General features: G+C 44.2%; 1 protein-coding gene across 1 annotated transcript; it reads right to left on the reverse strand.

Annotated features, from left to right (window-relative positions):
• Nucleotides 1-10,331: 10,331 nt before the first annotated feature.
• Nucleotides 10,332-12,623, reverse strand: XCR1 (X-C motif chemokine receptor 1). The gene has a single exon (XM_053259601.1). The coding sequence runs from the start codon at nucleotides 12,549-12,551 to the stop codon at nucleotides 11,520-11,522; it is 1,032 nt and encodes a 343-aa protein (XP_053115576.1). The 5' UTR covers nucleotides 12,552-12,623; the 3' UTR covers nucleotides 10,332-11,519.
• Between the last annotated feature and the right edge of the window lie 2,176 nt (nucleotides 12,624-14,799).

Genomic DNA, 14,799 nt, shown 5'->3' on the forward strand with positions numbered 1-14,799 from the left:
CAAGGGGAGACATCTGTCTGGGGGCCCACTGCCTTGGGGGGGGGCAGAGGCAAGTCACATGACTGACTCCCCCAGCTGCACACCCACCCGGGCTTCCTTCAGTTGTATTCATTGTCTGAAATTGATGTGAGTGTTAAGACCTGGAGCTGCCAGAACACCGTGTCCTTCTCTAGTACCATTAAATGACTTGCATTGTCCACAATTTACAAAGCCTTTTAAAAAATAATTTAGGATGATGTTCTATTGTGGCACATAGGAGATAGATAGATAGATAGATAGATAGATAGATAGATAGATAGATAGATAGATATTTTACTATGCTTTTTGTTACCACTGTTCAGCCTCATTTAAGACTTCTTTACTTCATGAGCTGAGCTTCAGTGAGTGGGGGGGGCATTTTAAAATCTTGTCTCTGGGCCCACTCCAACCTTGCTACCAGGGTCGGACTGGGGGCACTGAGAGGGCGGGGAAATATATGTGTGAGGGCACCAGGTTTTGAGCAAATGGGTGGGTTTCATCATACTTTTTTGGTTTTATTTAATTATTTTTTCTGTTAATTTTTGATATCTGACCTCTGCTTTCTGTTATTTATAGGTTACTATAAATATTTCAAATGAAGTATCACTTGTAACTATTAAGCGCAATTCTATATAATAAAATAGTTTGGATATATGTGTTCCTATGTAGTCCAGTTTCTGCAAGATTGTTAGAAACTGAAGTGGATGGCATCTTAATTCACTCTGTGAATCACTCCATAATCCCTGTTGTTGACTACAACTCCCAGAATCCCCAGCTGCCATGGATTTTGCATGGGAATTATGGGAGTTGTAGTCAACAACATCTGGTAATCCCTGTTAGAGGGAATACTGGCTGGGAGGAGAGGGAGAAAATGGGGAGAAGAAAGAAATGGGAGTAAAGAGAAATGATGGGGGTGAAGAGAAATGACAGGGGAGAAAATAAATAACTGGTGGAAGGGAGTGGATAAATGTGTAAGGCAAGGGCAGCTTAAGTGGTGCAGAGGGGAAATGCTTGACTAACAAGCAGAAGGTTGCCAGTTCGACTCCCCGCTGGTATGGTTCCTAGACTTTGGGAAACACTTCTATCAGGCAGCAGCGATCTAGGAAGATGCTGAAAGGCATCATCTCATACTGCATGGGGAGGAGGCTATGGTAAACCCCTCCTGTATTCTACCAAAAAGGAAAACCACAGGGTTCTGTGAGCGCCAGGAGTCTAAGTCGACTTGACAGCACACTTTACCTTTAAGAGCAGCTGGGCTACAGGAGGAGCAGCTGGGCTGTAGTGTCTGGGGGCGGTAGTGGGGGGAGAAGAGAAGAGCCTCATATCCTGCCCTCTGTGGCAACTGAACTCAACAGTATTTTCCAGCAGAAATGCACAGCTTGTACTATAAACCAACAGTTTATAGTGTTGGTATGCCTTTACCCCCACCCCCACCACAAGTACCCAGAGGAAACAGCAACCAATTGCGACCAAGTTTGTTTTTCTTTTTAACAACAATATGACATAATCCAGCGACCCAAGGCGAACTGTACAGCAGGGCCTGCTGCTCCTATCGCAGGAAAGCGCCTACAGAACCTCCATCCCTAAGCCTGGCCGGCTGAGCTGCCACCGCCTGCCTTACTTGTGCAGCGCACCCCTTCTCAGGCTCAAACCCTGCACGGATGGCTGCTCCCGCTTTCAAACCCTCAACAGCGGCAGCTAGCCAGCTTCGGAGGGAGCCCTTTCCCACACTGAGTGCCCGCCCCAGCAGTGGCAATTCTAGTGTCCCAGGCAAGCCAACGGGGCAGCAAACTGAGTCTCCTCAGAGGAACAACTCGTGGAGGAGCAACTCGTAGGGTTGCTAGGAGAGGACTGATGGCAAAACTGGTGGGTGGGGGTGCGCGTATTCCAAGCATCTGGCAGGTTTCCTACTCTGCCAGAGGCCCGTGAAAGGGCAGGCTCGAGTCGAGCCTTTTGTTCTGAGCGCCGGCGCCTCCTTCCAAGTGTGGGCACCGGAGGCAGCCAGAGGGAGGGCCCTTGGGCAATGCGCACCCTCATCCTAGGCACCTGAGGACTGCTGGTCTCCTCCTCCGACACCCTTTCTCTGGCTTACCCAACCTGAGGCAGAGATTGCAAAGGCTCTCCTAGGGACTGTGCTGGGGGGTGGGACAAAAAGACCGTCTCTGCAGGCTGGCTGGGCAGGCCCCAGGCCAGGCAGCCATATGGAGGAAGGGAGCTCAGTTCACAGAGCGGAGGGAGGGATGAAAGGAGCGCATTGTCTGGTGGCAGCATGAGCGCGCAGGCGAGGGGCGCACAAGGAAATTGCCTCCCTGCTCGGCGGGCCAGTCCGAGCCTGCTGGGGGGTGGGACAAAAAGCCTGTTTTTGCAGGCTGGCTGGGCAGGCGCCAGGTGGCCGTATGGAGGAAGGGAGCTCAGCTCACTGTCGTGAATCTGTTTGCTCGGCTAACCCAACAGGGTTTTATAACCCCCTTCAGCACTCCCCCTGAGAGTAACCAGAAAGCAGCAGCGAAACCAAATGAAGGAAAATAAAAGGCTTACAAAGCAATTAGTCAATGGATTAAGTCCCCTGAACTGAAACTAGGAACCCCCCTCTAACACTAACTCAGTAATAAGTGGAAGGAAAAGACAAAACAAGGAATGAAACAAGTGAAGAACACAGAACAAGGAATTAAGGGAACAATGCAAGAAAGTACAGACAAGACAAACTGGGACACAGAAATGGTTGAAATCCAAGAGCACACTATCTGCAGCCAACAAAGCTGCAAACAGCATCAGAGCAAAGAGAGACTGTTGAATATATATGGCTCAAGAGAACCAGCAACCAATCAGGCTTCCCTGAGTCAGCACTTTTGCTTTCTTGGGATCTCCTACACCTGCGTGACTCCCACTGAGCCTGCCTCTTGAGACGTCGTCTCAAGACAGGTGAAATCCCAGGCTCTTCCCCATCAGAGATCATTTCTGGCAGCTCTTGTGAATCTTCAGCTCCAGAGTCTGGTTTCTCTGCCAAATCCTGTGGCTGTGCCTCTAAGCCCTCACTAGCTGGTAAGTCATCCTGCTCTGACTCTTCTGAGTCAGAAGTCTGAGCCATGACACTCACAGAGCGGAGGGAGGGAGAGAGAGGGCGGGATGTCAGGCAGCAGCCGGGGCGCGCAGGCGAGGGGTGCACCAGGAAATTGCCTCCCTGCCCGGCAGGCCAGACCGAGCCTGCTTGCTACGCCCCTGCCAGTACTTCATAAGGGCCCTCCACCATTGATCAGTGCCTAGTTCTACAGCACCTTATCTGGAAATACTCCTCCTGCAGGGTGCCCTCTCTTTATGCCGCCTTCATTGATCTTAAGGCAGCATTCAACTCCATCTCACATGTTAAATTATGGGAGAAATTTGAAGCCTTCTCCATTGACCAACCTCTTTTATACCTTCTTTGCACCCTTCATGTAGACACATCACTCAAGGTGAGATGTAGTCCCCAAGGCCACCTCAAAAGAGCTGTTCCAACCCAGAAGGGCATCAAACAAGGATGCATTTTGGCCGCACTTCTCTTGAGTTTTTACATTAATTCTAAGGTGGGCCAGCTCAGCAACCGAGATTTCCAACCCCCCTCCCCCAAGCTTGCGGAGAGACACATTGCCATTCTGTTATACGCGGATGATGCAGCCATTCTCTCAAGGACCCCCATTGGGGGTCCTTAGAAGAGCTCTAAGGGCCCTGATGCTGCACTGTAGGGAAGACTGCCTGGAAATCAACTACCACAAAACTAAAATTATGCCCTACGCCAGGATCCACTCTTGGTGGATTGAGGGGCATAAGATTGAGCAAGTAGCACACTTCAAATACTTGGGAGTAGTTTTTCATTCTAGTGGCTCTAGGAAAGCTCATGTGGCTTTAAATGTGGCTTTAAATGCTCAGAGAAGCTCCTCTGCCATTCTCAATTTCCTGCGGACAAGAGGAGGTCATTTCGTACCCGTGGCTCTTGTTCATAGCCAAGTCACTAGCTCAGCTCCTCTATGCTGCTCAGTTGGGCCCCTTCCCCAACATTGCGACCCTGGAACTTGTACAATCTAAATTCCTGAGGGCAGCGCTCCAAGTACTGAGTTGTGTCTCCAGTGCCACGCTGCGTCTGGAGACAGGCCTGCTCAAGCTAAAGGCTAGGGTGTGGATGGCCATTCTCTGTTACTGGCCAATCCTTTTGTCCAATCGGTCTTGCCCCCCTAACCCTACACAATGAATACCAATCTAGCTGGATTCAGACAATTGAGACCAAAATAGCTACTATGAGTCTTTCTCCCTTGACCTTGCTCAACATGGGCTACGGTGAGGCAAAAGCAACCATCAAGCAGCGCATTATAGACATTGAGCACCAGACTGATCTCAGCACTGTCTCAAAATTTCATATCATTGATGGGTTTAGATATTCCGCTTCTCCAGCAGCATACCTCATCCAACTGGAGGTTCCAAAGCACAGAAGGGCATTCACTTTGGCTCGCTGCCATGGCCTCCCTTCAGCAGTGCTAGAAGGCCATTATAGAAGGACCCCACTTACAGAGCGACTATGCCCCTGTGGCTTAGGGCAGATCGAAACTACAGAGCCTGTTCTCCTCTACTGCTCGTTCTATAGAGACATTTGTGCCTCTCTTATCCTTCCACGGCTAAGCAAGTATCCAGGTTGTCTGAGCCAATTCTACAGCTCCTTGCTACTCTCTGACTCTAATCCTGCCATTACATATAGTGTTGCCAGGTACTGTGTGGCTGCGATCAGCATACGTCGGCAGATGACGGGCAGTGAACCCTATCAGCCTTAATCTGACTCTCTGTGATTCTGGGCAAGCCCTGCAATTGCTCATGTGCCTCCCTTTCTATGGCTCCTTATAACTTTCAGTCTGGCTGTTTTCCAGTTTTACTTCTCAGGATTTTATACATTTCTGTTTTCTTATGTCTTTTATAATTTATAAATTACAGGTGAAACTTGGAAAATTAGAATATCATGCAAAAGTCCATTAATTTCAGTAATGCAAATTAAAAGGTGAAACTGATATATGAGACAGGCGCATTACATGCAAAGCGAGATAAGTCAAGCCTTAATTTGTTATAATTGTGATGATCATGGCGTACAGCTCATGAAAACCCCAAATCCACAATCCCAGAAAATTAGAATATTACATGGAACCAAGAAGACAAGGATTGAAGAATAGAACAATATCGGACCTCTGAAAAGTATAAGCATGCATATGTATTCAGTACTTGGTTTGGGCCCCTTTTGCAGCAATTACTGCCTCAATGCGGCGTGGCATGGATGCTATCAACCTGTGGCACTGATGAGGTGTTATGGAAGACCAGGATGCTTCATTAGCAGCCTTCAGCAATTCTGCATTGTTTGGTCTCATGTCTCTCATCCTTCTCTTGGCAATACCCCATAGATTCTCTATGTGGTCAGGTCAGGCAACTTTGCTGGCCAATCAAGCACAGTACACTGTATACTTTTGGGTTATCTTTTTAGCCGGGCTAAAAGATTTACGACAGTGATCCACTGCCAGTTAGTGCAGACAGTACTGAACCATATGGTTCAATGGTCTGACTTGGTATAAGGCAGATTATCTCTCTCTATCTGTTCAGTCGTGTCCGACTCTTGGTAACTCTATGGATCAATGAACTCCATGCCATTCTATCTCATACAGCTTCCTTTAATTCTGCCATGGTCATCCCAGTGTCATTTTTTTATAATATCCAACCACTGAGTACAAGGCCATCCCCGTCTCCTTCTCCCGCTGATCATTCCCAGCATAATTGTCTTTTCGAGTGAATCAGCTCGCATGACATGACCAAAATATGTCAGTCTTTGTTTGGTAATCTTAGCTTCTAACGATATTATTGGTTTAACTTGATCTAAAACCTCCTTATTCATAATTCTCGCTGTCCATGGGATATGCAGCAGTCGCCTTCAACACCACATCTCGAAAGCCTCCGTCCTTCTTCTATCTGCCTTCTTCAAAGTCCAAGTTTCACAGCCATATGTGGCTATTGGAAACATTATTGCATTAACCAATATGTATTTGGTTAGGAGACTAAAATCTTTGCTCTTCCAAATTGTACTCATGCTCATCATAGTGGTTCTTCCAAATGCTATACGCCTCCTGATCTCAGGGCTACAGTCACCACATTGATCGATTTTAGAGCCAAGAAAAATAAATTCCTTTACTACCTCAATTATCTCATTATTGATCTTCACTCTGACTTGTGTATTCTCTGTAGTTGTCAATATCTTAATTTTCTTGATATTAAGGTGCAATCCAAATTTTTCACTTTCTTCTTTAATTTTTAAAATTAACCATTCTAGATCTTTCTTGCTTTCCGCGAGCAATGTCGAATTATCTGCATATAGGCAGATTATACCAGGGAGTATATTCTAAGGACCAGGGCCAGATGGCATCCATCCAAGAGTCCTTAATAACTTAAATGTGAAATTGCCAACCACCTTGCAAAAATATATAATTTATCTCTACAATCAGGCTCTGTACTGGAGGACTAGAAAGTAGCCAATGTAACACCAATTTTCAAAAAGGGATCCAAGGGCGATCTGGGAAAGTATAGGCCAGTTATCTTAACGTCTGTTCCAGGCAAATTCATGGAAAGCATTTTCAAGGATAAAATTGTAAAGAACTAGCATGGCTTCTGCAAAAGTAAATCTTGCCTCACAAACCTTTTGGAGTTCTTTGAGAGTGTCAACAGGTGTGTAGATAAAGGTGATCCGGTTGACATAGTATACCTGGACTTCCAAAAGGTTTTTGACAAAGTTCCTCATCAAAGACTCTTGAAAAAACTTAGCAGTCATGGGATAAGGGGACAAGTACATGTGTGGATTGGTAGCTGGTTGAATGACAGGAAACAGAGGTTAGATATAAATGAAGAGTTTTCACAATGGAGGGAAGTAAGAAGTAGGGTCCCCCAGGGATCTATACTGGGCGCTTTTCAATGTATTCATAAATGATCTAGAAGTAGGGGTAAGGAGCGAGGTGGCCAAATTTTCAGATGACACCAAACTATTTAGTGTAGTGAAATCCAGATTGTGAGGAGCTCCAAAAGGATCTGTCCAAACTGGGTGAGTGGGCGACAAAATGGCAAATGCAGTTCAATGATGGCAAGTGTAAAGTGATGCATAATGGGGAGACAGCCCACAACTTCAAGTATACACTGATGGGATCTGAGCCGTCGGTGACTGACCAGTAGAGGATCTTGGGGTCGTGGTGGACAGCTTGTTGAAAGTGTCAACTCAATGTGTGGCAGCTGTGAAAAAGGCCAATTCCATGCTAGGGATCATTAGAAAGGGGATTGAAAATAAAACTGCTAATATTATAATGCCCTTATACAAAACTATGGTGCAGCGACACTTGGAGTACTGCGTACAATTCTGGTCACCACATCTAAAGAAGGACATTGTAGAACTGGAAAAGGTGCAGAAGAGGGCAACCGAGATGATCAGGGACCTAGAGCACCTTTCTTATGAGGCAAGGCTACAACACTTGGGTCTTTTTAGTTTAGAAAAAAGACTACTGTGGGGAGACATGACAGAAGTCTATAAAATCATGTATGGCGTGGAGAAAGTTGATAGAAATTTCTCTCTTACACACATAACACCAGAACCAGGAGTCATCCCATGAAATTGATTGCCAAGAAATTTAGGACCAACAAAGGGAAGTACTTTTTCACACAATGCATAATCAACTTGTGGAATTCTCTGCCACAAGATGTGGTGACTGACAGCCAACAACCTAGATGGCTTTAAGAGGGATTTGGATAACTTCATGGAGGAGAGATCTATCAGCAGCAATAGTCTGAGAGCTATAAGCCACCTCTAGCCTCAGAGGCAGGATGCCTCTGAATACCAGTTGCAGGGCAGTAACAGCTGGAGAGAGGGCATGCCCTGAGCTCCTGCCTGGGGGCTTTCCAGCAGCATCTGGTGGGCCACTGTGTGAAAAAGGATACTGGACTAGATGGGCCTTGGGCCTGATCCAGCAGGGCTGTTCTTATGACTGCAGTGCACAGGGAGGTGTTTCCTTTCTTAAGCATTTTTCCCCAACACAGTTTTCTTGCTAAAAATTCCCCCACAAACTGTTCTTTTCTCCTTAAGCAGTTGTTGTCTGCAAATTTCCCTGCTGCCCCAGCCAGAGAGGAGGGCATGCAAACACAGAGAACCAGTGTCCTCCTCTCCCTGCAACTCCATGGAGTCCAATCTTCTCCCCATGTGACTCCCCAGATTGTGAAGAAAAGTGGAGTAATGTTCCTTATATAGCCTTTTGTCCTGCTTCCCAGTTATTGATTGCTCCAGTTCATAGTTTTAAACTAATCTGCCATCCCCATGGGTTTTGTTCCCCTCAAAATCAGTGTTGGGGAATGTTGGGGACAATTTTACATCACTATACTTTTTTTCAAAAACATTTTCATTTAATATTTTCACTTAAATACATGGGCTTTTCCGGATTGTGATATATTCCAAGTTATGTGAAAATTCTGCCAAAAAATGATGTTCAAAGATGTTGCATAATATACTTAGGGCAATCTTCTGAGTGCTGGCCACCTGCAGCAATCCTTGAATAAACTATGAGGCTGTTCTCACACATAGCCAAGACCGGGCTGAGGCAGCCAAGCCCAGGCCTGGCTGCGAGTGAGATCCTGTGGGAGCTGACCAGGTTAACATACAGAGTCTACGGAGCCCACCGCTTCAAAGGGGTTAAGGGAGTGAGCACTCCCTTAGCCCAATTTCCCTGACCCTGTCCAGCAATAGCTAAAAGTGCTGTAACAGTGACGGACACCCGCCCATCGCTGCGGAGATCCCCATAATGCACCTCACACTCACGCGGTGCATTATGGGATTTCTGGGGGCCAGGACGATGTGTCCTGGCCCCCAAATATCCTTGCTTCCTGAACAGCCGGTGACTGTACCCAGCAAGGACTGAGTGATTGCGAGGAAGGTAAGTTTCAGCAGCCTTCCCCACCACCCACCCAGTAGCCCTCTCACGGAATAATGAGAAATGGCCCTCTCACCGAATTATGAGACATAGCCCTCTCACGGAATCATGATAATTTTCAAACTCCTTTTATTCTAACTTGAAAACAATACCTGCAACATTGTTGTATGTAATGTGGATTTCTTGTTTTATTGTCATTATTTTCACTGAATTTGGAATATATCACTGTCTAGGAGGGCTCCATATTGCAACTTGCAGCATGAACCTTTAGTTTTGCACTAGCATCTTGTTGCTCCATACAGGATGCCATTTAAGGACTCTTCCCCCTCCCAGTTGTGTTTCAGGCACAGGTGATTATTCTTCAAGAGAACCTGAATCTATGGCCAGGCCAGCTCATGGTTCTACTCACTGAGCGTCTGTTGGTATTGGCCTATGTATTGTTTACTCCTTAACTGTACAAGCAATCAGAACAACCCTATAAATTCAAAAGCCACCCACCCCACTTTTAAAATGAACACAGAAAGCTGCCTTATACCAAGTCAGACCATTAGTCCATCTTGCTTAGTATTGTCTACAGCAGGGATTCTCAACGTTGGTTCTCCAGATGTCATTGGACTTCAGCTCCTATAATCCCCAGCTCCAGTGGCTTTTGGTTGGGGATTATGGGAGTTGAGGTCCAATGACATCTGGGGACCTAATGTTGAGAATCCCTGGCCTACAGTGACTGGCAGTGGCTCTCCAAGGTTTCAGACAGGAGTCTTTCCCAGCCCTACCTGGAGATGCCAGAGACTGAACCTGGGGCCTTCTGTATGCAAGCAGATGCTCTACCACTGAGCTACGGCCCCATCCCCTGAGGAGAATATGTTACACCAGACAGGACTCATATGCTGTCATCCTTCCAAATGCAAACCAAGGCCAGCCTTGTTTATCTTGGGGACAATTCGTACCACTAGAGATGCACATATCAGGCGGTATAGAAATATATGAGAGAGAGAGAGAGAGAGAGAGAGAGAGAGAGATCAGCTCTCCACCCAGAGATACATTCATGGTGTGTATGTAGCTGTTTTTAACATTTCTGTAGTAGAAAGCAATGAGATATTTAAAAAGTAACCACAACAAATGCTCTTAAAATGCACAGCTGTTTTCAGATCTAATCTTGAATATATTCAAGATCATACCTTTGAATCTTTCTGTGGTTTTGACTTCCTTCTTTGCCTTCCTCCTTGCTGAAATGGCACCCCTGCCTCTGCATTTGGGTTTTTTTTTTAAATTTATGTGGTGCTATATGGATTGGCAGCCACTCTAACCAGAGCCACTGTTCAAGCACAGAAGGCCACTTGGACGTTTTCAAAATCACATGCATTTTTTGGTTTTATTAGCCACTTGATTAGGAACAAAGAACAATCAATGCAACATATTTATGGGTACTTTTTTCAAACAACTGTTAATTATACTTAAGAAGACATTTTAAAAACCTCACGTACTATTATGAAAGCTACACAGATTGAATATGCTTTAAAATCAGCAATAAAGACAGTTTCTATATTATTATAGTGCTCCAGATTTATAATACAAAAGTGTTGCTCTAAAATATTATAATCACTGTGGATCTGAGGCCAACTGTACACACATTGTATTACTGCTGAACTGTAGCAAATAACTGCTTGAAGAGTTTATATTGCAAAAATAGTTGCAGGTTTTTAATTGGTGTAATCCACAATAGGGTTTCCAATTCCGAATGAAACTATGGGGGGGGGGCAATATTTTTCCAATATTGGGTGGGTTTACAACCCTAGCCTACACTTCAACCATTCTGTTCCAAATTTCCTCCTCCTTGATTGAAGTCAAATCCACATTTAAAAGTCTTAAAGAATGAAAGTTGCATTCAGATGTACCAATATATAAACAATATATAGACAAAATTATGTCCTGTTTTGCATGGAAAATACAAGCACAGCTTCACAAATGTAGCTTTGTTTGGTCAAATATGTAACTGCATATATGGCAAAAGCTACATACAATACAACAACAAATATTTATATACCACTTTTCAACAAAAGTTTCCAAAGCAGTTAACATAGATATAAATAAATATATAAAATGGCATCTGACATTTGTTTTTATTTTTAATTTTATATCCCATTTGCCCCATTTTGGAGGTGTCGAAAGTGACTAACTACACAAACCTCAATCACAGAATAAAAACAGCTGTACTGGTATGCCAAGTTTTCTATATATCAGTTCCTTAACACCTAAATGGTTACATTTCAGAGATTAAAGCAAGATTTAATTAATTAAAAATACATTTTATTTATTCTAAATGAAAACAGATATGTTTTCCTTTCACTTATAGTTCTGCAAGCATATAAACATTTTAGCACAAGTAAAGACAGAGAAAAACGTGGTCCAGCTTTTGGAAAAGTCATGTCCAAAGCAAAAGAGATGAGTAATGTTAATCTGAATTCTCATTTTCTTTTCTGTGAAGAAATCAAGAGGAGCTGTGTGTATTTCTTTTAGGCTGGCTGTATCATTCAGGCTCATTTAGTACATGGATGCATCTTCATATGGGCCCATGTGAAAAGAATGAATTCTAGGGCTGGAGGGTTGGGTCTTGCTGTGGAATGGAGAGCACTGCTTGTACAGGAGTTTCAGATGCCGTCTGAATTTCACTCCAACGAAGACGTATAGCACTGGGTTGAGGCAACAATGGCAAAAGGCTACTTTGCGGCTAATATCGAATGCAAAGAAAACAAGTCTGCGGCTTTGACAGGACAGCTTGATTATACTCCAAGAAGACAAAACTTGCAGGAAACAAAGCACATTAAAAGGTCCCCAACACAAGAAAAAGACTAGCACAATAGTGAATATGAGTTTCACAGTCCTGTGCCTCCTCTGAGACCTTGATCTAAGCAGAATCTTAAGTATCTTGATGTAGCAAATTGCAATGGTAATGAAGGAAACTAGAAAGAAAACTATTTGCTGGGACATCTCCACCAGTTTCCATGTATCATTTATATATTCACAATGCTGTTTGCCACCTTTAGGTATTAGATCAGTAAAAATTACTTCAGGGACCACAACTAACATACTGCTGGTCCAAATGGCCAGGCTCGCCAGAACACCACATCTTCTTGTTTGAGTTCTCAGTGTTGACAAGGGATCTACCACAGCCAGGTACCGGAGAATTGTCATTATGGTTAGCAAGATCACACCGCCATAGAAGCTGACAGAGAAGATGGCATTTACAGCCTTGCAGAGAAAAGGACCAAATATCCATCCATAGAAATTAGACACAATCCCAAAAGGCAGTGTGCAAGAGAAGGCCAAGTCACTGATGCACAGATTCATGATGAAGAGATTTGTTAAGGACATGAGGTTTTCGTATTTCATGATGATCCACAAGACAAGGCTGTTTCCTAGCAGACTCAAAAGAAAAATCAACGAGTACAGGACACTACTAAATGTAGCACTAAGGCTGACAATGTCTTCCATATTACACCAGTTACCGACTGGGTCATCATAATAAAAAGTTGCTGAGTCTGTGCTCTCAGTGTAGTATGTTGGTTCTGTCATCTGGATTTGTAACAGGTTGGCACACTTCTGCAGCTGTGGGTAACAACCTCTCAAAGCAAAGAGTAAGAATTGCTACTGAGGCTTCATTGTCATCACCAATTTAAAACGGAATAAGGATGTCAATGACAAATATGGAAACTAAAAAACAGGTAGTGGGATTTTACTCTAGAGTAGTAAGCATTAGCATTAAATCCAGTACAGTTAAGAAAGAACTTTAACTGATGTTTATTTTTGCTGACTCTTTCTCTTCTAGTTGGGCGAATAAAAGATGGACCTAAAAGTTGTATTCAGTTGGCAACATTCAGACTAAGTTAGTCATGACTAAATCCAACGGAAATTAATGAGACTTAGGTTAGTCATAACTCTCAGTGATTTCAATGGTACTTAGTTGTGACTAACTAGGCTAAATCTGCTCACTGTCTTCAGTTTGACCAAGCTCAAATAGTTACTTTCAGTTTTCAAAATGCTTAATACCAGTGGTTTTCAAACTTCCTGCAAACCTAAGATTCTTCAGAAGATTTATCAGGGTTTCTTCAGTAAGGAGATCAATAATGGTAGACTAGTTTTCCTGAGAGACAGCTAGCCTCCTTTCTCCCTTACAGTCTGCAGCCACACTGTTTTGCCTATTTTCTTTTGCTTTGGATTGTTTGGTAGGTCACAGGCTTAATTTGTGTGAGGTGATAGTGACGCCCAAAAGACCTAGCCTAAGTGATGCCCTGTGTCCTCTCGAGAACATGTCATTGAATTCTCTTCAATACATGTCAGACACTCTGTTTAGACATTAAGATTTACATGCATACTTGTGCCTGTACACATCTATATGCTTTTGTGTGAATGACTGTACACGTGTTAATTTTAAAAGTGAACCTGGGTACAGGCCCCCTGAATTTCAGGATATGGATACGAAGTATACTGCTGTATGTGTATAGACTATAATGTATAAATAATTATAATATTCAGATTGTTACGTGCATAGACTATACACAGATTGTAGGTATGTCGAACTTAACATGTGAAAAGGAATATTGTCTTAGGGAGCTCCTCAGTGGCATGTCATTATAGAAAGTGTACTTGGTTGTCGCACGTTTATATAAAAACATAGCAGACATACACTCCTCTCTAAATTTACAAAACCCACAATGGGTGGGTTCAGACATCATGCAGAATCATGGTTTATTTTGTCTAATTCTGGATAGTGTGTATATCTGAACCCACACCAGTCAACAAAACATAATTTATTTGGGGCAGTCAAACCACAATCTGAACCCAAGGATTAAAGTTGGTTTCATGGTCTCATGCGATGTCTGGCGCAGCAGATGTTGGGGCTGAGGGGGCAGAAGGCTGGGCTTGCAGGTGGGGTAGATGCAGTTGCAGGAGGTTATACAGACAGAGCTCCCACCCCCACCCCGAATCCACTCCTGACTGGAGTGTGCCAGTCCACATATTCGCTGGATTTAACCCAACCTCCCTGCGGGCTATCAGGGACCAGGATAGACAGGGCTGTTTTTCTCCGAAGGGAGGCTGTGAATTCTGGCTTAGCCAGAATTAGAGTTAAGTCTGGGGTTAAAAAAAAATCCTCAATTTCCAGCAGCTTTTGGGGAAAAAACCTCCGGGACTTCTGCTTTCTCCGAAGGTGTTGATGGAGGTGCTGATGGCTATGCGGTATATGCAAATGGTCCATCTAATCCCTCGAATTAAAATGCCTCTAATCTCTCCAAACACTAGTCTGAAATACAAGCTCAAGACTTAGCACAACCAGCAAGCACAACAGCTTTGCACACAACATCCAGTCCTCAAACCCTATTGGTGCCAAGCACCGGAAATAGCAACCCTCCAGCTGCATGCATATCTCCATGGCCAGCCCCTCTCAGGACTGAGTGGTCCTTGGGAGAAGGGCATAAGCACTGGTTGTTGTTGTTGTTATTAATTCGATTTCTATACCGCCCTTCCAAAAATGGCTCAGGGCGGTTTACACAGAGAAATAATGAATAAATAAGATGGATCCCTGTCCCCAAAGGGCTCACAATCTAAAAAGAAACATAAGATAGACACCAGCAACAGTCACTGGAGGTACTGTGCTGGGGGTGGATAGGGCCAGTTACTCTACCCCTGCTAAATAAAGAGAATCACCATGTTAAAAGGTGCCTCTTTGCCAAGTTAGCTTGGGGATTGCATGTTCTATCACCACACAGGGCTTTCAAGCCTGATCCCTTTGTCCTGTTGGATGGCTCTGCTCATGAGGCATGGC

This window comes from Hemicordylus capensis, chromosome 6 (assembly GCF_027244095.1).
Source record: "Hemicordylus capensis ecotype Gifberg chromosome 6, rHemCap1.1.pri, whole genome shotgun sequence".
Taxonomy (NCBI): Eukaryota; Metazoa; Chordata; class Lepidosauria; order Squamata; family Cordylidae; genus Hemicordylus; species Hemicordylus capensis.

Coding starts and splice junctions, on each gene's coding strand:
- XCR1 (XM_053259601.1), bottom strand. CDS start 12,551: ATGACAGAACCAACATACTACACTGAGAGCACAGACTCAGCAACTTTT.